Source organism: Dipodomys spectabilis, unplaced genomic scaffold (genome assembly GCF_019054845.1).
Source record: "Dipodomys spectabilis isolate Male_0828 unplaced genomic scaffold, ASM1905484v1 ptg000042l, whole genome shotgun sequence".
NCBI lineage: Eukaryota > Metazoa > Chordata > Mammalia > Rodentia > Heteromyidae > Dipodomys > Dipodomys spectabilis.
In genome coordinates this window covers 8,287,576-8,309,579 of record NW_024870719.1, presented here as the reverse complement: position 1 = coordinate 8,309,579, position 22,004 = coordinate 8,287,576, and the positions used below count along the sequence as shown (strand labels likewise).

The 22,004-nt window shown below is 34.1% G+C and overlaps 1 protein-coding gene across 1 annotated transcript in view; it reads right to left on the bottom strand.

The window, feature by feature from the left end:
- Lrfn5 (leucine rich repeat and fibronectin type III domain containing 5) overlaps nt 1-22,004 on the bottom strand; it is a 265,279-nt gene that overhangs the window by 5,514 nt on the left and 237,761 nt on the right. Inside the window, exons 3-4 of the mRNA XM_042677818.1 lie at nt 8,693-10,097; nt 5,479-6,191 (exon numbers count right to left, since the gene is read on the bottom strand). Of these exons, the coding sequence (XP_042533752.1) occupies nt 5,479-6,191; nt 8,693-10,077 (2,098 nt within the window). The 5' untranslated portion in view covers nt 10,078-10,097. The remainder of the gene's footprint in view (nt 1-5,478; nt 6,192-8,692; nt 10,098-22,004) is intronic.

The window sequence follows — 22,004 nt, the reverse complement described above, 5'->3', positions numbered from 1 at the left end:
ATATTTGTGAAAATACATGTGGAACCCTGCATGACTGAAGTTATGATGTGACTGCTTCTAACAGCAGCATTCGAGTGACCTTCCTAAGGTGACTACCATGTACGTGCTGTTAACCAGGAATAGATTAACTTTCATGAATTGAAATTTTGCTTAACCCATTAAACTGTTCAGTGTTTCAAGTATTTAATGGTGTACAAACCAGGAAAGAAAACACAAAATAATTGATCATCTTATGTGTTGAAGCATGTGGCAGGAATTCTCACCTGTGTTTCCTAGAAAATCTGCTCAACATTAGCCAGCAAAACCTCTGCGAATAAAACTTTTAATGTCATGCACAATTCTGTTAATTGTTCGAGGCCCAGATCCCAAAAACCTTTTCTTGAAATCTTGAAAAGACTCTTCCATTTTGCTTTTATCTGGAAATTTAGATGGTTAATTATAACTGACTTTAGTGGTTTAAACTTTTTTACAGCTACTTCTTACTACATAATACTACAATGGTAGAATTTTTGTTATCATTCTAGTAACTAAATGAATTTCAATGATTTAGTAACAAAATAAATGATCTAGCAACTGAAATGAATTTCAAGGGCTGGGAAGGTAGCTCAGTTGGTAGAGTGCTTGCTTCTCATGCATGAGGCCCTGGGTTCGATTCCTCAGCACCTCATAAACAGAAAAAGCTGGAAGTGGTGCTGTGGCTCAAGTGGTAGAGTGCTAGCCTTGAGTTGAAGAGCTCAGGGAAAGTGCCCAGGCCCAGAGTTCAAGCCCCACACAGACAAAAAAACAAAAAATAAAATGAATTTCAAAGTGATTTTTTTCTATTAGAATTCAATAAAAAAGTTGTGTTTCTAGTTATTTTTCCCTATTCATAATTTATGTTTCAACGATATCATTACATATGATTAAATAATACATCAAGGAAAAGAAGAACCACAGTAGGAAATATTATTCACTACAGAATATAAAATACTCATTCAATATTCAGTCTCCCAACAATAGCCAAGAATCCATTCATTTTTATGTAAAACAATGATTTCTAAATGTAAAGACTCTGCCTTAAAACAATCCAGATGTATATTTAAATTGTGTGTAAATGTTCCATGTCATTACATAATTCTTCATGGCAAACATTTACTTTGTATAACTCCTATAAAGCAAGTGCTACTGATTATTTAGAAGTAGCACAGATGAAATTAAGGATTTAGACACAGTTCACAGATGAGCATAAGTACAACCAGTACAAGTTGTTTTTAACAAAATCTTCAGCTGAAATAGTCATATAAATTTACAATGGCATCTGGAGATTAATGATTTTATGAAAACAATAAAAGATATCGAAGATATAGAGAAAAGTTAATATTTTAAGGATTCAGATTATGGTGGAGTGAATAAAATGTATTTCATGAATTCCTTAATTTTACCTAAATGATTGCATATCTGATATATTCTGAAGCAGAATCATGGCATCTAAGCCTATTAAAGGAAGAAGACTGCACAGCTTCTTTTCCAAACATATTTGAAACCATGATTTGTTTAATTTTTACTATACATGAATAGTCATTACTTCGAAAAGAATGGATGAAATTACTTAAGTTGTAGGAGCACCCACCATCCTAAAATTTAGAATAATTAATTTATATGCTCTAGTACAAAATTCATGTGATGTCAAGTGCCATTTGTACTAAATTTTTTGCTGGGAGAATTTGTCTGTAATCAGCATTATTTAAATCTCATTACCTCTCATCAAAAATCTAATTATTTATTTGTATTGTAGCACAAAATTATTTTGAATGAATTAAATATATGTGTACATACAATATCTTATAAAACATGAAAATATAATGCACATAGGTAATGTGCATGCATATTCAATATTAACTTTAGATCCTGAATTTGATATTGAAGTAGCTAACCACAACAAGAAGAAAATGGTACAATGGTTATTTTTAGAATTGTTATTTGTAAAAAAATTAATCAAATTGCTAATTTTGAGATGATAATACAATATTTATCCATAGTCCTAATTATTACTGTTACTTTATCACTTCAGATCATCAGATATTTTTAGGATGACTCACTCACAGCAATAACTCAGTCACATTTTATCTGGGATAGTTTCTTGGATCACTTTGTTTCCTTTAAGATAAGAATAAAATAAAGGAGAAGCATAACCTAAATAATTGTATTTATTTATTTAGAATAAAGATAGTATATATAATATAATCATATAGAATATACTAGAATAGTTACATAAAATTTATTTATAATAAATATATGCAATTATTACACCATATGTTTATTAGAGTGGGAAGAAATAGACTAATTTTAAAGGCAGTGTTTTAAGCTAATATAAAAAAATCTTGTGTTGAATTTACTGATTTTTTTCTATTTTCTTTATTCAATGACACACTTATTAAAATGTTAAAAATAGTGTCTCTATCATATAAAATAACATGTTGTGGTCATTAAGAATATAAGAAGGAATGAAAAATATTCCTTTCCATCCAACCCATTGCTCTCCTCAATTCCTTCAAAGCAGGCAGGGGAAAACGAGTTTCCTGCTCTCAGACACTGGAAAAGCTAAGCAAGCAACAGAAAGATGGGGTATCATTCCATTTGTCCACTGTAAATGGATGCTGTTTGCTTAGTATTAAAAGCATCAACTACAAGTCTCTCATCCAAAAGTCACTGAGTTCAGACTTGCTATATTCTTTGGAAAAGTATTTCAATTACCTTTATGGTTTTATCTTTAATGTTTATAGAAATATTTTTAGTGTTGAAATTTTAAATATTACATGTTAGAGTTCATTAGTCTACATGTGCTGAGAGGACATACTAAAATTAGAAGCTGGAAGGTAATTAATTGATAAGAACTCTGTAATAATTACTTCTAAATGCTTTTATATTTGGAAATAAAATATTTCTTTTCAAAAACAGAACTGAATAAAATAATTAAAATTAGCTCGAAAGCAAGTATTTTATGAATGCTTAAAACTGGAGAAATATTTGAGAAAGTAGGAAGAAAATAATTCCTATCTGTAGACAAGTGGAAGATAATTCATTTAAAATAGTTCTTCAGATAATTTCAGAGAAAATATGTATCTTTCAGAGACTAGATGCTTTTTTTTTGTTGGTCATGGGGCTTGAACTCTGGGCCTGGGTGCTGTCCCTCAGCTCTTCAGCTCAAGGCTAGTGCTCTACCACTTGAGCCACAGTGCCACTTAGGGCTTTATCTTTTATCTGTTTATGTTGTGCTGAGGAATCGAACCCAGGTCCTCATGCATGCAAGGTAAGCACTCTACCACTGAGCCACCTTCACAGCCCCACTAGAGAGCAGATGCTTTATGTTGATAGATTGCTTTTCAAAACTTATGTTTTAAAACACATTTAATAAAATATATCACTCATACAGGTAAAATCAACTTTTGTATCGTTATATGGCACAGTGAGACCTCAGATGAGTTCGTTAGTAGTTGAATGGCAGTTGTGTTGTTTTAAATTAGAAGGTAATTACTCAAAAAGAATGAGAACAATTTAGGGATACCTATTCTTTTAAAAAAATATATTTGGAGCAAATTACCTGCTAAAATGAACTTTGTGTGTTTTCTAAGTTTGTTTTCATGTTGATCAAAGTGGTAAGGTAAAATGGAAAAAGAAAAAAAAAATTAAGAATGAGGAATTAAAATAACCACATTATTTATGCATGCAGTGAGGGATAACAAGCAGCAAACTAGGTTGTGAGTGACATACACATGCACACACACAAGTTATATAAAGGAAGGTAATAAATAATCAATTGAACAACGAGAATGACTGTGTTTCTCGGGGTCATAAAATATTTGGAGCAAAAATCTGTATTGTACTAACTAATCAAAATTCTTATTGTTTTCCTCCTTCCACCTAGTCAATTATTCATTTCTCCTTTAACTCATTCAGTAATCTAGGCAATTGTTCTGGTTCAGATATGATAATATGTAACATTAGTTATCTCTCTAAGCCAAACTATCATCATTCACTTACAACTAAATACAATAATCTTATGACTTTCCTGGAAAAATCTTTTGATTTCTTTTGTTCTCAATACATAAAATCTTTGTAAGACCGAAAAACAGAACAGAAATTCACTTCTAGGAACAAATATTACAGCATTTGATTAAGTCACTGAAAATTGTCTAGAAAACCTAATCAAAATTTGAATGATTTTCAATGACTTTAGTCAAACAAAATGAAATCCACATGATTAGATGTAAGACTTTAAACATCTGAGAAATACAATATTTTTAATAAACATCTCACTAGAAACATAAGCATGGTCTGTATTTTCAAATATATAGACATCTGGAAAACATAAAGGAAACTTATCAGTAACTTGGAGGAGGTAATCAAGTTGCTGCCTATATGATTTTAGGGCCTATTTGTCAGAACACTAAAAATCATTTCTTTGAGCATTTATTTCTTTAAGATTTGAAAGCTTGTTTCTATTCAAACGTTGTGTTTGTGTTGTGGTTGTTTTGCCAGTATTGGGGCTTGAATTCAGAACTAGGCAGATTCTCCCTTAGCTCTCCTACTTTAACTACAATTCCACTTCTGGCTTTTTGCTGGTAAATTGGAAATGACAATCTTGCAAAACTTTCTTCTAGGCTGGATTGAAACCACAATCATCAGATCTCGGCCTTCAGCCTCTGGAGTAGGTAGAATTACAGGTGTCAATCACCGATGCCTAGTCATTAAACAGTTTTTAATAATAATTTGAAAAATCTAGGAAGGGGAGAACAGTATGCTACTGTTAACTAGTACTTCATACACACACACGCACACGCACACGCACACAACATATAGTTTCATTAAAAATATCAATTGTCCATAAGAGGCCTTTTTATAAAATTGGGAGAAATACCATGTTTTTTATGAAAGACATTTTGTTCTCTGTGATAACCACTGTTTTGCAATTTGCTGTTTTCAGAAGCTAAAAGCTGGTCTTAAAATAGAGAAGGCACTGGTACCAACTCACACTTTTTTTCCCTTTATACCATTGTATTTTGTCACCTTCATATAGATCTATCTCTATATTTATATAAAGATAGATACAACATGGATATATATGGAAGTTAACTGTAACTGTACTAAAAGGCATGTATACAACCTGAGCTCTACTACCAAAGTTTCACAGAGACAAGACTGGAAACCCAAATTCCAATTTCCTATGTGGATTTTCAAAATATAATTTTAATGTAAAAGCAATAATAGATTACACGGAGCTTTCCAGTATGCACTCAGAATTTGCAAGGGTTGCTTTTCCACTATAACAATCAGAAACATAAGATGGAAGTGACATCCCATTCATAGACATGCTTCTTTTAGGACACAGTTCCCATGTGCTGTGTGAGTTACCACAATGAGAGTATTCCTTTAATTCTCCATTCAGGGAGTACCTGTGCCTTGGTCTGGATCTCTCAGCGGGCAATGTGAGAAACTTACTTGGCTTGGTGTGTGCTCTTTTAGATGCAGGTCCCTCTGTGACTGAATCAGGAGGACGGCTAGCTAACTGCAAGGCAGTTGAGTTGTTCCTGTTAGTGTTTTGGGACTCGACATTTGTGATAGCTTCATTCTGTGGTTCAGTACTTGGCTTGGTGCCAGTCTTTCTTTTCTGCTTTTGGGACACAGACGTGCTTGAAGTCCAGGTAGGAGGCAAAGCAGAGGTAGTGGTAGAAGAGTCTTGACCCGAACAAGTTTCTGAAGATTGAATCACATTGTCATTGGCAATTTTACAACACTGGGCATTGTCTTCATGCCCCACAGCTTGCTTGGACATGGACTGGGGCAGCGTGACACTGCAACCTTGTATTTGAGCCCCGTTAGTTTGAGAATAAACATTGCTCACCTTGGTGACTTTGTGTTGCCCATTATGGTTACAAACCTTATACCGGATCATGAGAATAATGATGAAAACCAGCACAGATGCTACAATTATTCCACCAATAATTATAATCATGGTGCCTCCCAGAAACTGGGACTGCATGAAATGGCACCGCACATAATCCTGCTCCGTGGTGAACTGGATGCATCCCACAACTCTTGTAGCAGTGAGGGACGTGATGCCATCGTCGTATATGGCCAAGACACATAAGTCATACATAGTTCCAGCAGCCAGGTTATTGACCAGGAAAGTTTTGCTCGTGGGAGGTATCATTCTGAAGGACAATGGAATCTGGGTTAATATTTAAAGCGACATAAAATGTGTTCAATGTCATTATGACTTTAGTTCTCACTCGCTCAGTACTCATTAAGATAAACACATTAATAACTGATATGAAATATGGGGGAATGATCTAATCTTAGAGCTACCCAGTTACAATGGCTAGAAGTCATTGTTAGAGTCTGCATTATATTAATGGTGTCTGTGCCATGCCTTGACAAGCTTACTAATTACATTGCTTGGAAAAGCAGAACTCCTAATAAAAGCCATTGCTAAAAAAATCATTTATGACAAATTGCTTTTGAAAGGTGTGACTGTGACATTATCTGACTACTAAACAAATCCAGTTAGCACTCACAACACCTCTGTGATGAAAAGCCAATTTGAGGAAAGAGAAGACACTGACAATCACATTAGAAAGCAGAATGAAAACACAATTCTGAGTGCTTACTTTGTAAATCAGTGATAAGTTGCTATGAAATCATACCTAAAAAAAACCATGTTTTGAAACTAAAGTGATTTACAAAGATTAAACTATTTTAGTTTATTAACCTCAAAATGTTTTCATCTTTAAGTGAGGAACATGTTCAGAGCACAAAGGCTGTTGACCAATGAATAAATCCCTTGTACACAGTATTGATACTGTTGGAAGTTTTCCATCAAAACATATTCCCTAACTTTTGAGAATTTCCAGATTGTCCTAAATCTATGACCTTTAGAAAATTTGGGTAAATACTTCTTTCTTTCTAACTTCTTTCCAAAGATGTAGTTAAATATGACTTACACTAAAATTAATTTAGAAAATAAAAGCTTGTGACTGAAAATGACCACTGAATCTGTGAAACTTGACAATACTTATCTGAGTAAAATGTGCTTTAAATATGTAAGGACAATTTCAGGCCAAGGATAGCTATTTGTGATTGAAATTCCTGTGAGTTAATAAGTGTTCAATAAATTCCAGACATCATTAAGCCCTTAAAATATATTTAAAAATTTCATGCAATAGTGTGTATGATTACTTTCCAGATATCAAGCATCAATCAAGTATTCAATAAATTCTCTTAAGATCTAAAAGAATTTACTCATCATGGCAAGATTAAAACCTGAGAATTTAGGACATAAACCTAAACATAAACATGTTTAGAGAACTAATACTTAAAAACATAGAATTTCCAGTAAAGGCAGGAACTTGAGAGTAGAATTCAGCATCTTTCAATTGGTTAGGTAATCCATAAACTAGATGAAGAGCCCAACATGACTGAAGCAAATGGCTTTATGCTGATACTAGTGTTTCATGCTATATCTCCTTACCTATTTAGTAATGAAAGTCATACTAAAAATTACTTAGTCTACTTTCTTCCTCTTAAAGATAAATAAATTAGCTAGAACCTTGCCTATGATTAAACATATGGCTAATTTAAAGTTATCTTTCCCAACAGTCCACGCTATTTAAAAAAATATCATTTCCATCCATGAACAAAACCCATATCTTCAAGAACTCAACCAACATACAGAAGTAAAATAATCTGATTTCTGAAAAGATATTGATGCAATGCGGAAGAAAATTCAAAATGATTTTGCATCATTTTCTAGGGCAATAATAATCTATCACAAGTGAGATTATATGAAGGAATAAAAATGTGTATGGCTAAGTGAAAAATCAGTCAAGATGTGACTATAAATCAATGAGGCTGAACTTTACAAAAACATACCAGAATTTCCTTAGCACATGCAAATTCATCATCATTGCCCCTTACCCAGAAATTACATTCTTAATTCCAGTGATACTTTCACTGCTCAAAAGATTCATTGGCTTTCTCTTTGGAACTGTCTTATGAACCAGGGCACATGAGACACACATACACATCACACAATCACTCGAAGAATCAGTCTCATTATTTTATAGTTACATCCTATTTTGACCAAAAATGGCAGTATCCATCTTGATCACCCACCTTGTTCACAAGACTTGAATCCAAAAGGCTTTTGCTTGTTTCCAAAATTCAAATTCACCCTCAAAAGACGAAGATTTGCCACCACTGAGGATATTCAAAATAGAATCACGAAGGTTCTAAAGATAATTCCAAAAGTGCTTTGAGCAATGACAGCATCATTGGGATAATGGAATAGCTTCCCAACATAACTTCCTTGAAGGAAAGAACACTCGTATGGATGTGTAAGTTCTGGTATGTTTTTGAATTTTTAAACCAAAATCATTCTTGTTCTCTGATGGTCACATCTCTTAGATGAAGTGAAAGACTAAGCACAGTATTAAATCTAAATATCAGCTCTGTAAACACAATACCATTCAAAATATTTCCCCATATGCATCCTCTATCTTACAGGTATTTGATTTTAAAACTTTAAAATTTGGAGTGTTATAATTACAACACAGAACAGTAATGTCAGTTTCATATCATGTCAGTACTGCATAAACAATACCCTACACATATCTGTACAAGGAAGTACACAGATGATATGCTTATTTTTTCTTACCTGTAAACAAGGGTGTCATCATAAGTACCATTGTACTGGATTTGAAACATTCGTATTCCTGGAATATTTCTTTGAAAATTAAATTTGAGTAATGCTGTAGACGAAGTTGCTTCTACCACCAGAATTTTATCTTGACTTATTTTAGTATCACCGTTGCTGCTGCTTGCATTAGAACCCGACTTGGTAGAAGTTGAGATATCTGAAGAACCAGGATCGGGCTCATGGATGTGGTTGGTACTGTTGAGTAGGTGAGGGAGCTTAATTATATGCAGATCCACTGTTTGTGTTGCTTCTCCTGCGGGATTAGAAGCAATACAGGTAAAAGCACCTGTATCCTTCACAGTTGTTATCAGAATGTCGAGGGTTCCATTATCGTACACCAGAGACCTCGTAGCATTGGAAATAAGCTTGCCTTCGGGAGAAATCCAGTGAATTGCAGGCTCAGGGTCTCCTCTTGCTTTGCACCTCAATGTGGCCCTTTGACCCTCCAGGACTCGCATCTCGTGTGTATGACGAGTAATGAGTGGAGGCTCACACAGAAACTCTTCCTCAGGGATTGACCAAAAATAGCGACCAGTTAAAAGTGCAGGAGAAGCACAGGTCTCTAGGTCATCTTCTCTGGACAGACGCCTCAGCCACAGCAACTCACAGTTGCAATGCAAGGGGTTTCCACCAAAACTCAATGCAAAAGTAGATGGGCTGATGATTCCTGAGGTTGCTAGTACCTGGGCTCTCTGGAAGAGGGGATCAGGTGGTAGCTTCTGCAATTTGTTTGATGTTACATCTAGCCGAGTCATCTTGTGCAAGTGGGAGAAAGTTCCCTTAGGAATGTTATCAATCATATTGTGATCCAAACTAAGGGTATGTAAGCTAACCATTTTCTCAACAGCATCCCAAGGAATTGTTTCCAGATTGTTGTAGGAGAGATCCAGCTCCTCCAGAGCAAAGACATCATCAAAAGCGGTAGAAGAAATTAAAGTCAGCTGATTGTTGTTCAGTATCAAATGATGGAGATTGGAAAGCCCACTGAACATATCATTTGTAATTTTAGTCAATCTGTTGCTATTCAAATGCAAAGCCCTCAAATTGCGTAGATCAGCAAAAGCATGAGGTGTAATAAAACTTATTGTATTCCTGGATAGAGTCAGGTCTACCAAACTGGTCATGTTAGCAAAATCTTTCCTTTTGATATTTGTAACAAAATTGTCTGCCAACCGCAGTTCCACAGTTCTTCTGTCAATGTTTGGCGGAACAAATAGAAGCCCTTTCTTGGCACAAAGGGTTGCAAGATTAGGAGACAAAATCTGACAGACACAACGTTTTGGACAGATCTGAGCTCTCACTGCGATGCCAATGAAAAACAGGTAAAAAAGGAATTTTTCCATTGTAGATCAGATTTAAGAGCCTGTAAAAGAAGATACAAAAAAAGGTGTTAGCATCCAAACACTTTATTAATACTCTTCTCCTTGCTAGAATAACACTTTTCTGCAGATTGGAGTTATACAAATAGTTTCACTGGTTTAAGAGATTATTATTAAATATCTATCCTTTTCTAGATGGTGCATGGGGCACTAAGGGTAAGTAATATAAAATTCACAGCTACAAAGGAGTTCAGGCCAGTGGGAAAACAGATATCAAAAGATTAATTCCATAAACAAGTAATATTTTAAAAAATATACCACTACAGAGTTAAGCAAAACAGAGATGTTTATTCCAGATTGGGGAGGTGGGAGTTTAGGAAAACAGATCTTCTAAACCAAGGTTGACTTCTTTTTACACAAATAAATTCAATGATTATGTGCATACTTACAGAGTTGCAAGTAGCTCAATTCAGTAGTCTATTTAATAAAACAATATTTGCTATTAAATTAAACTTGCAGCACACTTTTGAAGGTAGCTAATTAGTGCAAAATTCACAAGCATAACTATCATGTTGTCACTAAAAATGTGAGATTTTAGTCCCGAACTTGATAAGGTTAAAAATTTATCACAAATTCTTGGAATTCCTAGATGTCACAATATTTTGTTAGATATAGAATTAGATTTGTGAACTAATTTGTGAAAAGCAGTTATCACAATGTTTAGCAGAGTCTGAAACATGTCATTCAGTTTGCCTTTTCTTTAAAATCATGATGAATTTTTATTTATTCAAATGTAATTTAAAAAGTAGTGAACACTGTGGTGATTTCATTTTCCATTTTGATCTTGAGAATCTGCTAATGTAATTATTCCTTAATAGCAACAGTAGCAACATAAATGTGATTATTCTTCTCATAATACTGGAAGTTTTAAACACCAAGAGGGGAAATTAATGCAGAAAATTATCCAAAATTTAAATTGACTATCAATAAGATTTTGTTTTTTTTTAAAGAAATGATACACCTGGTATTTAAAATAAAATTCTCATGATTAGTAAAATATTGTCATATTAAATTTCATTGTAATAACAGATTAAATCCTCTATTCATGAGAGGAAAAGGAATATTGAACTAGCCATTCCACAAGAGGCAGCAACGAATGAACAAAAATATTCAAAATACTACTGTAAGACACTGGGAATTATTAAGCAGAAAACTGTGCCTTGAGCTGGTGAATTATCAAAGAATGATCTCTCTCATTCCTCCAGGGTAAATTTCCCAAACCACAGCTCAAGAAACAGACATGAGACTAAATATGAACAGCTGTATTAAACCAAAGAGATAGATATTGGGGTGGGGAGTTTCCGGTGGCTGATAGGGTAGGCAGAATTCAAAGGTGGTAATAGTTTAAAAAAAAGGAATTTCTAATGTATGCAGGTAGTGGTCTGGATACTGACCATCTGAAAACATGGAATTAAAAAAAAATGACAACTAATCAAACAAAAACGGTCATCCGTGGAATATTAAGAACTCAAGCATTGCAGGTGCTAACGGTTCACACCTGCAAATCTACTCAGGAAGATACTCAGGAGGCTGGGTTCTCTTAGGCAGACAAATCCATGATACTTTTAGTACCAATTAACCAGCAAAAAGCCAGAAATTGACATGTGGCTCAAGTACTAAAGCACCAGCCTTAATCAAAAAAGACAAAAAAGAGCCAGGGGCCCTGAGTTTAAACCCCTGTACCAAAAATAGTTAAGCATGAATTTAATTAGAGTAGCATAGAAGACAATGAGGCACAAATACATTTGAAATAATAAAGCAATTTTCAAGTATAATTTTCAAAACCTATAACTCAAAATTTAAATAAGCCATATTAAGGCACATCAAAATCAAAATAGAGCCAGAGTAAAACAAAAACAAACAAATGTAAAAAGGAATCACAGAAATCAGATTATTGGGTAAGGTGAATACAATACATACAACACAATACAAACATAAAAAACCAATAGTTCATTCCTAAAGCAAGAGGGACAGTAATGTAAACATCTTTAAAGTCCTGTAATAAAAATAGAAATATTTTATTTCTCTCAGTGAAGTTATATTTTTATAAAGCAGTTTATAAAAACATCACAGGAAAACAAGTTTCTTCACCAGCAGATGAGAAGAAAATGAGCAATAAGAAAATGAAGAACATATTCTGTTCAGATTGAAGGAAACCTATGTCAAATGGAAGAAAAATCTGCATAAATATCTAAAGAGCAAAAGATAACACATTTTTCTAAATTTTACTATTTGTAGGTAAAACTTTCAGTATGGAATTATGAAATAAAAAATAACTATTGTTATTCATTGAACCATCAAAATAAATAGACTGCAAATCAAACTTAAAAATAATAAAATCTTGTGTCTATTGGCCATCTTTCTTTCCTCTTCAGAGATGTTTCTCTGAAGAAATGCTCAACCCCTCTAGCCATAAAAAATTGGAAACCAAAACAACACTGAGATACCACCTCACCCCAGTTAGAATGGCTATAATCAAGAACTCTAATAACAACAAATGCTGGAGGGGGTGTGGACCAAAGGGAACCATACTGCATTATTGATGGGAATGTAAACTTGTTCAACCACTTTGGAAAGTGGTATGGAAGTTCCTCAAAAGACTCCACATAGAGCTCCCCTATGACCCAGCAATCCCACTTTTGGACATTTACCTGAATTATCACAAACAAGACCATAGTTAAAGCTACCAGCACAACTATGTTTATTGCAGCATTATTTACCATAGCTAAGATATGGAACCAACCCAGATGCCCCTCAGTAGATGAATGGATCAAGAAAATGTGGTATATATACACAATGGAATTCTGTGCCTCCCTCAGAAAGAATGACATTGCCCCATTTATTAGGAAATGGAAAGACTTGGAAACAATTATATTAAGTGAAGTAAGCCAGGCCCAAAGAAACATAGGTCCCATGGTTTCCCTTATTTGCAATAACTTATATATGTATGAGACAAACAGAAAAGATCAGATAAGTTGATGTTAGGGGAAATGAACCCCAAGATAAGGTCTCAAATGATTTTCCTTTCTTGCTATTTTTTCTAACATATTTATAAGGTGATTTTTTTGTTGCTTTGTATGTCCCTCCCTAACAGTATAACCCCTGGTTTCACTGTATTTGATGTTGGTATAATTTGGGGAGGGGAAGGAAAAAGAAACAATTGTTTAAATAGGGATACAGGTGGATCCAATGCAACAATGAAATGCACAAGATGCTAAAAAGGAACTTTACAGCTTTGGGGGGGAGGGGAAATGGGAGGGTAGGGATGGTAAGGGGAAATAAAGGAGGAGGCGACAATGCTTGATAAGAAATGTACTCCTTACTTTGCTCATGTAATTCTAACCCCTCTGTACAGTATTTTCACAATAAAAATTTATTAATACAAAAAAATAATAAAATCCTAACAGTTTAAATATAAAGAAATAACAACATAGTGAAATATGAATTATTGTGTTTAGGTTGCCATTACACATCAAATCACATACTGCATATATTAGAAAGAAAAGTTTAAAATCAAGTATTTGATATTTGAAGATCCATTTTAGAAAAACTTAAAGCAAGAGTATATAAAACCCAGAGGATGAATAAGAACAAAAATCAAGTAAATAAAAATTATACAAAATTGGAAAAAAGTTCTGTATCAGTTTATTTTTTAGAAACTATAAGTAAAACTTGTTAAAGTAACAAAAAAATAGAAAATAAAGTTAAAACTACCAATAAGGAAGATGAAAAAGACATCAATAGATACTCTAAAGTCATAAAAAGACTACTAAAGCAGCTTTATAAACAACAAAATGCCATACACACAAAAACATAAGTAAGCAGAATAAATGGATTTAAATTTTAAAAAGTAAGTTTCCATGACAACAAAAACATGGACAAAATAATGCAGAAAAGGCATAAACAATACCACATTTATTTGAAAAACTGAACTCAAAACTCTTCATAATGAAAATTCCAGATCCATTGAAGATATATATAATATAAATTTAGATGTGTCACATATATTATGTTGATATGAGAAAAATATGAATTTAATTTTTTTAAAAGAATGCATTTGTGTTTGTATGTGGGAGTGCGAGTAGAAAGCATTCTCAAACATTTTTATGTAATTCATGCAATATTTATGTAATTCCAAATTTTAAGTTTTTAAAAGGCAATAGGAAATTCTTATTATCTTTCCAAATAGTGGTTCCAACAGGAGACAGGCACACTCTCAAATTAAGCGGGACATATTGATATTAGAGAACAGGTATCCCTTTAGTTCTGTCATATGATTCCTAATATTCCAAATGGGATTCCATGCTCACTGAATGTATGCCTCCTATTTCATAGACTGATATACTCTCCCAACAAATATATTTATATAGATGTGTGTGTGTGTGTGTGTGTGTGTATTTATATATACAGTCAATTAGAACATAAATTCTCTGTAAAGTGTGCAGAACTCCCTGATGTCCATCTTTAATTGCTGTCTGGCATCTCTTCATAGTGACAAAATGTGAATTATGACTAAGTTGATTTTCTAACTTATTAGCAGAAGACAAAATTTTGCAAAAAATATAAAAGGGTTCTCTTAAAGAAGCATAGTTTTCACTTAGTACCATGTCATAATTAATCCTTGATATGTTTATTAGATTAACATATGACCACTTGAAGATATGAATATGAATGAAAGACAAAGAGTAGTTATAATGCTTTCCTGGAATAAATGATTCAAAAATTCATAACTATAATTAGCATCATTATGATTTTAGCTTGTTAAATCTTTGTCAAGCAGTCTATTTTCTATTGTTTTCTTAAAATGATTAAATTTAAACAAAGCATTTTATTAAATATTTGGAGAAATGAATATCTTTTTAAGGAGTGTGTAGTTGTAGCTCCTTCCTAAGCTATATTTATTTTAACAAAATTTTTTAGACACATACAGGAAACACTTATAAGCAAAGAAGAGTTCCTCACACACAAAGTGGAAAACATTTTTCTACTATTGCATATGACTTTTGGCTTATGTCTATTACATCACGTATGTGCAGCAGAATCAGTATTTATTTGGCAACTAGAATGGGATATAAAACAAGTTTAGATTTTACAACCAACTGAGAGTATAATCTAGTCTCCATAGAAGCCAATATGGTTCAATTTATACGAGGAATTACAGGAGAGCTATTGGATGCCTCAGGAGCTGCCTTGACATGATTCAGCAGCGCTGTAAGGATAAAATTAGTTCCCCTTTAAGCAGGCTGATGCCCGTGGACAGATTCTAAGGCCTGCTAGTGCTGATGAGCTTAAGGATGTGTTCCAATGACTTCTGTATTTTAAAGAATATTTTATCATATAATTTAGGTAGCAAAACATGTTTGACTGTCAAAGATTTCTGGTTTTCGATTTATTATTTCCTAGAGAACTTATAAATACTACTATACTGAACCACATTTTTTCACAAAAGCACGACAATGATTTTAAAATGGAAACTTTTCAACTCTGACCTCAAAATTACCTATGGTAATTGTCTTTTGACATTTATTATATAAGGCATTGCTAAAATTCTTTAGCTCATGATCATAAAATCTAATTAAAGTTAGAACATAAACACACAATACACATTCATTTTGTTGTTGATTTCATCAGAAGACTTACTTAACATTTGCAACAACACAAGATGTTGTGTAGCAGCTAAATAGGACAAATATATACTCATTTATAATAGAAAGCGTAATATGAAATGCTTTGACTTAACAAAAATGATTTATTTTTTATTTGTTGTTGTTTTCGTTGTTTGTGGGAGGGCATTCCTGGGGCTTGAACTCAGGGCCTAGGCATTGTCCCTGAACACTTTGCTCAAGGCTAGTGCTATCACTTGAGCCATAGTTCCATTTTCGGCTTTTTGGTAGTTAACTGGAGATGACAGTCACGCTGTATTTCTGCCTTGAGCTGACCTCAAACTGACATCTTTAAATCTTAGCCTCTTGAGTAGCTAGGATTATAGACTTGAGCCACTGGAGCCTAGCTAAACATTTGTTATTTAAATTAAAAAAAGAATGGGTCTATTAGCATTTAGTTAGCAGTGACAAACATAAATACACTTAATTTGATAAACGTGGATGATAACCTATACTATAAACATGCTCTCAAAGAACCAGTGTAGTTCTAATGAAAGACACAAAAATAAAGAATTTTCTCAGCAGGGCAACTTTACTTTTGCAGAAAGGTGCACAAGCAGCCAAATATCTAACAAGCAACCACACAGAACAGGTCATCTGTTCCCATATTTATCCTTAAAGCAACTGGCCCTGACCCTCTGCTCAGTTTGGTTGCGCTCAGGTGCATAATCTAATTGTAACTGGCTGGTTTAAATAGGGTAAAATGTATTAATATAATGTGGTTTTCGAATAAGATTAAGAGTACGTATGTAATTAATCTCATAATATACCATAACCCTCTGACATTTCTAGAACCTCCTGAAGTGTGTCAAATCCATCTTGAAAAAAAAACTAGTTTAAGACAAAACCTTACCTGTGAAATTTGTGTAATCACCTAATCTCAATTTAAAAAAAAAAAAGCAAGTGAGAGAAGGGATGAGTTAGGAGTGATGGGTGACAATGTTGTCAGACACCTTATATTCATATACTGTTTTGTAGAATGGGAACTTCTTTGTACAACTACTTAAAGATAATAATAATAATAATATGTTTAAAAATGACAAAACCTTACATTTCAAAAGAGCCTGCCTTATCCCAAAGGTGTCCTTCTTTTCTTGAACAACAGTCAAGCCACCAGGCCAAGTCAGGAACTTTTAAACAACACCCTTTGATAGGAAAGACAACTTTCTTCTCACACATAATAATATCAGTTTACTGGGAAGAAGAGATATTTGCCTAGACTATACATCTTGCAGCCATGCAAACAATTCATTAAGCCTTTTCTTTTACATATATTGAAATGCACACTACATTTTTTTTGTTTTCTTACTTTTTGAATTAATTTTGTTATCCTAACTTAGAATGCTACAAGGGGCTGGTTAGATTATACACTTATAACAAATACTGTTTACTCCTTACACAAGTATATATAAAATAATTCATTTTATTACCATTTTTGTTATAAGATCAAATTTTAGGAAAGGTATTTTTATTCAGGTTCACACAAAGAAGTAGATCAAACAGCAAACAGAAATTTAATTTGGAGAGATGTATTTACAGATTCATGTTCTTTTCAGCATGTGAGGTTACTCATTTATATATTATGTTGTACTTTTGCTCTATATTGCTTTAACATTCATGATTGTTAATTCTCATTACTTTCTAAATTTATACATAATGTATATATTTGTTTTTCTAATTTTTCATCATAGTACAATGACCTTATTTTTAAGGTACTAGTATTTGAATTCAGGACCTTTGTACTGCTAATGCAAATGTTCTGCCACTTGAACTACATTCCCAGCCCTTTTTGCTTTAGCTATGGTTTTCATTTTTTCTGTCAGTTTTGTTTGAGACAGCTTGGACCATGATCCTTTTACTTTAGACTCCTGAGACATAGACTTACAGAAATAAGCCACCATGACTAGCTTTTGTTTTGTTGTGATACAGTATTGTTAACTTTTTACCTAGGTCCTTTTGAGCCACTATCCTCTCAAAATCTTCCTTCTGAGAAGCTGGGATTATAGGTGTGATGCACTGCACTAAGCTTCAGTAGCAACTAGTATGTTACTGTAATGCTTGGTAGCACTCTGGAACACAACCCACATAACAGATTTCAATACCATCAAGTATTTTAGTTTGCTATATTAATGCATAGCTAAAATCACTCAAATTCTTAAATCTAGAAAGATGATGAGTCTTTAAAGGCGTGTGTGCATTCTTGCAATAGTAACTCTTCAGTTTATGTTTTTCTTACGTTCTTCGATATATACCTAATAGAGCTCCTCTTCCTACACGTGAGTCTAGGAATATTGAGAGTCACAGTATTAGCATCATCATCATCACCATCACACCGAAAGGGTATGAGACAGTTCCCCAATTTCAAGCAACAGCAGAAGGAGAGCTAACCTCCCTGACTGGCAGAATGCAAATGAACTAAATTAGACTTGAAATCCAAATGTCTGGTCTAAATGAGTGGAAAACCCAGTTCCCATTAGATTTTCATAATCCCTTTTCCCAGGTGAGGACTCTGCATTAGTCAGGTTGGTAAGAACCATAGACTTCATCCACAAATCATTCTCTAACCACCATCAGACTTCATCCACAAATCATCCTTTAACCACCATCAGGGCTCCAGAAAGAGCAAGGGTTTTCATTCTGGAGAGCAGAAAGCACCAAAACTAGTACAGGGGTTGGTGCCTTGAGCTCAGTGCTGAACCATTCAAAAAACAAAAGACTATATTATTAAGCTGGAGTTCTCAGAGAAAGCTTTTTAATCCCCTTACATCAGGGAAAGAGCTGTGCAGCAGTATTTTGTCTTTTCCTGAAATCCTGTCAACCTCGGAAAGGACCTGGGGGCATACATATTCCCAAGACAGTAATGAAGACATGGTGCCTGTGAGACTCAAGTGCAAAAGAACTTAGCATCAGCTTTGGTGGTCAAGGATCTAGCATCATCAGCACTACTCCAACTTTGGGCAGCAAGGAGGAAGACTACACTTGCCTCAATCCTTTGCCTTCAAACACGGTGCTAAGCTACTGAAATCTAAAACTGAGAGAATCCATATGTCTGCCAATGCTGAAAGACAGATACCATGAAAGAGGTCCAGTGCTAGACCGAGACCTATGGACCTATGATCTGGGTTTTTCAGACTTCTATTCTTACCAAAATTTATTGTGGCTAGTTTCAGTGGGGTGGGTTATAAGTCTACCATTGTATAGCCAGCCAAGAGCTAGCTTATCCTACTTTAGTGACATGCTACTCTTAGTAAACTGTAGGTAGGTTCAACGTATGATACTCCACTGCAGCATTGGTAGCCACAGATACAGTGGGAGATGATGAAATATGATCTTTCCAAGCCTGAGATGAGGCCTACAGTGTGTCACTGTAGATGAATGATGGGGTAAGGCATCTGGGCTTACCCTGATTTGAAGGAGAGGCTTACAGAGAGTTATTACCCTCCACAGGTATTCCCCATCTTCAGGTTGTAGATTTGAACCAATATGGTTCTGATTTACATCCCAGTGCTGAAATAGTGACAACATGCAACAAGCAGAACTGTCATGTTAAATGTAGATATGGGGTGACATCTAGTTAAACTAGTTGAAAATACAAAATTGAGGGAGGGAAGCAATAATAAATAAAGGAAACTAATGGATTTTGAGATAGCATTTAAAGAACAAATATCTGGGTTATTTGGGTCCATAGACATTTGAGACTAGCAAAAGGGTACAAAGCATATTGAAGCAAAGAGCAAATGCATAACACTAGAAAAAGGTACAAGTTGGAGTGTGTGTAAGCTATCAGCCAGATTTAACTCAATCACTTCTACCTCAGGGTATTATAATGAAGTTTTTCAAGGTGAAAGATAAATAGTTTCAAAGCAGCAAGAGAAAAGAAATAAATAACAGATAACATACACATTTGCCTGACAGGAGAGTTTCCAGCAAAAACCTTATCAGTTATGAGAATGTGATATAATATTTTTCCAGGATTGAAAATTGCAAACAGAGAATACTATATTCCTTAAGAATGAAGAAGTGATAAAGACATCCCCAAACAAGCAAACCCTGAGAATCTGACAGAAATTAACAAGAAACAAAAAAATCAAACAAGCTAAAAGTCATATCAAATAAGGAATGGAAAGAAAATATAGTACATGCATACAATGGGATAGTTCAGCTATAAGAAGAAAGAAGCCTTGCATTAAAACAACATGGCTGGTCGGGGAAGGTACGGAGGGAAGAGATGGTAGGGGGAAAACAATGGAGGGGGTAACAATGCTCAATAAGAAGTGTACTCATTACCTTGCTCATGTAACTGTAACCCTCTGTATGGTATCTTTACAATAAAAAATTTAAAAAAAAGAATGATGATAAGAATGAGCAATGAGATGAGAGAGGGCATGCAAAAAAAAAAAAAAAAAAACATGGCTGGAACACAATGTTAAGTAAAATAAGCCAGGAGCAGAAAGACAAGAACCATCTAATCTCACTACCATGTAGAATCTTAGTGTTCCTCTCATAGTAGTTAAGAGTCAAATAACAGTTTCCAGAGGATGGAATGTATATGGGTGAGTAGAGATGGGAAAATTTTGACCAGTGAGTACTAAGTTATAGTTTCCTAAGGGTAAGAATTCCTAGATGGGGTAATTGCATAGCAGATTGCCTGGAGATAATCATAATGTGCTGCATATTTTAAGAACTTAGAAAGAACAATTTTTAGTGTCTTTACCATTATCCAATATACACATGTACTAAAATTTCACATGGCACACAACATATATATGGTATGCATTAAAATAAAGTCAAATATTAATGTCATAAGAACAAATTTACATGTTATTAGTTGGCATTTCAATTAACACCATAGCAGACAAATTAGCACTTGTGCCACTTCCTTAAAATCCTTATGTAACCTCTGAGCATCTGAGATGTGTTGTTCATTTAATGTCATTTGCCTGGGATGCTTAGCGTTCCATGTAAATACAGCCCCTGTGGCAAAATCAGTTCTGTTGTGCTGTTGCCATAGCAATTGCAGAAGTCCAGTTACAAAACAACAGAGAAAGGATGATAATCAACACAGAGATGTTATCTATGACACTTCAGGAATCTAGAAATATGGATATTGGTCAAGAACATCAATGCTGTTTATACTCTTTTACTTGGTTATCTCTGACTGGAAATTTAATTGAGTAGCTGAGACTCAGCAAAGAAAAAATTAGCTAGGAAAGGCATACATACACACACACACACAGACACACACACACAGAGGGAAGAAATGGAATTACAGAGGATTTAAATATGTGTGCGGGTGGAAAGTTCCGGCAGTACTCCTACAGAAATATTTTGACAAACTAGCACCATATGGGAGCTTTATAGCACTGGAAGCAATGTGTTAATGTGTTCTCTCTTTCTCTCCTTTGTTGTCTCTCTCTCTCTCTTTTCTCTCACTCTCCTTTACCCTTGCAAGAAAGAGATGAATTAAGATAATTTAAGTTTTACTGTATTTGAGCAGTGTGCTCATCTTACTCTTGCAAATTAACATTCAAGTAAAATTTGCATCATTTACAAAGTGTTCCAAACGTTTGATTTTGTGTTCCCTAAAAATTATGAACTATACTAGACCATGATTAAAGTTAAAAAGAAAACCCAGTTTTGTTTCCAAACATTTATGCAAACTGTCCACAAAATGACCAGCCCAGGAGCAATGCCCATAAATCACAGCTGCAGCAGGAACAGTCAATGTGGCCAGAGCATAGCAGGACCAGTTTCAGAGGTGGCCTATCGCCAGTGTCACAGTGAACTTAGTACATCCACTTGGGGAATTTTCCATCAAGCTACTGAAAGGTTTACAAATCATTAAACCATGATATCTAGCCTGGGACTCAGTGAAAATATAAGCCATATAATTGGTACAAATCTTTATGTACATATGCACATATACACATCTATGTGTATATGTGTGTGCATGCTTATTTATGTATATGAAAAAGTATCAGATGCCTTTATAATACCCATTATTCCCTTTATCTCTAGAACCTAAAGTAAGTATATATATATATATATATATTTTTAGCTTCTGTTATAGGCAGCTACAATCATGGAAATAACTCTTTCCAGTGATATGTGAATAGAATGTACCTGCCCTGTACTTTGTAGTTTAAGAGTCAAGATTAGGTATGATAAAGGAAGCATTTATTTCTTATTTTGTTTGTTTGTTTCTTTAAGAAGGTTTTGATGCTTGAA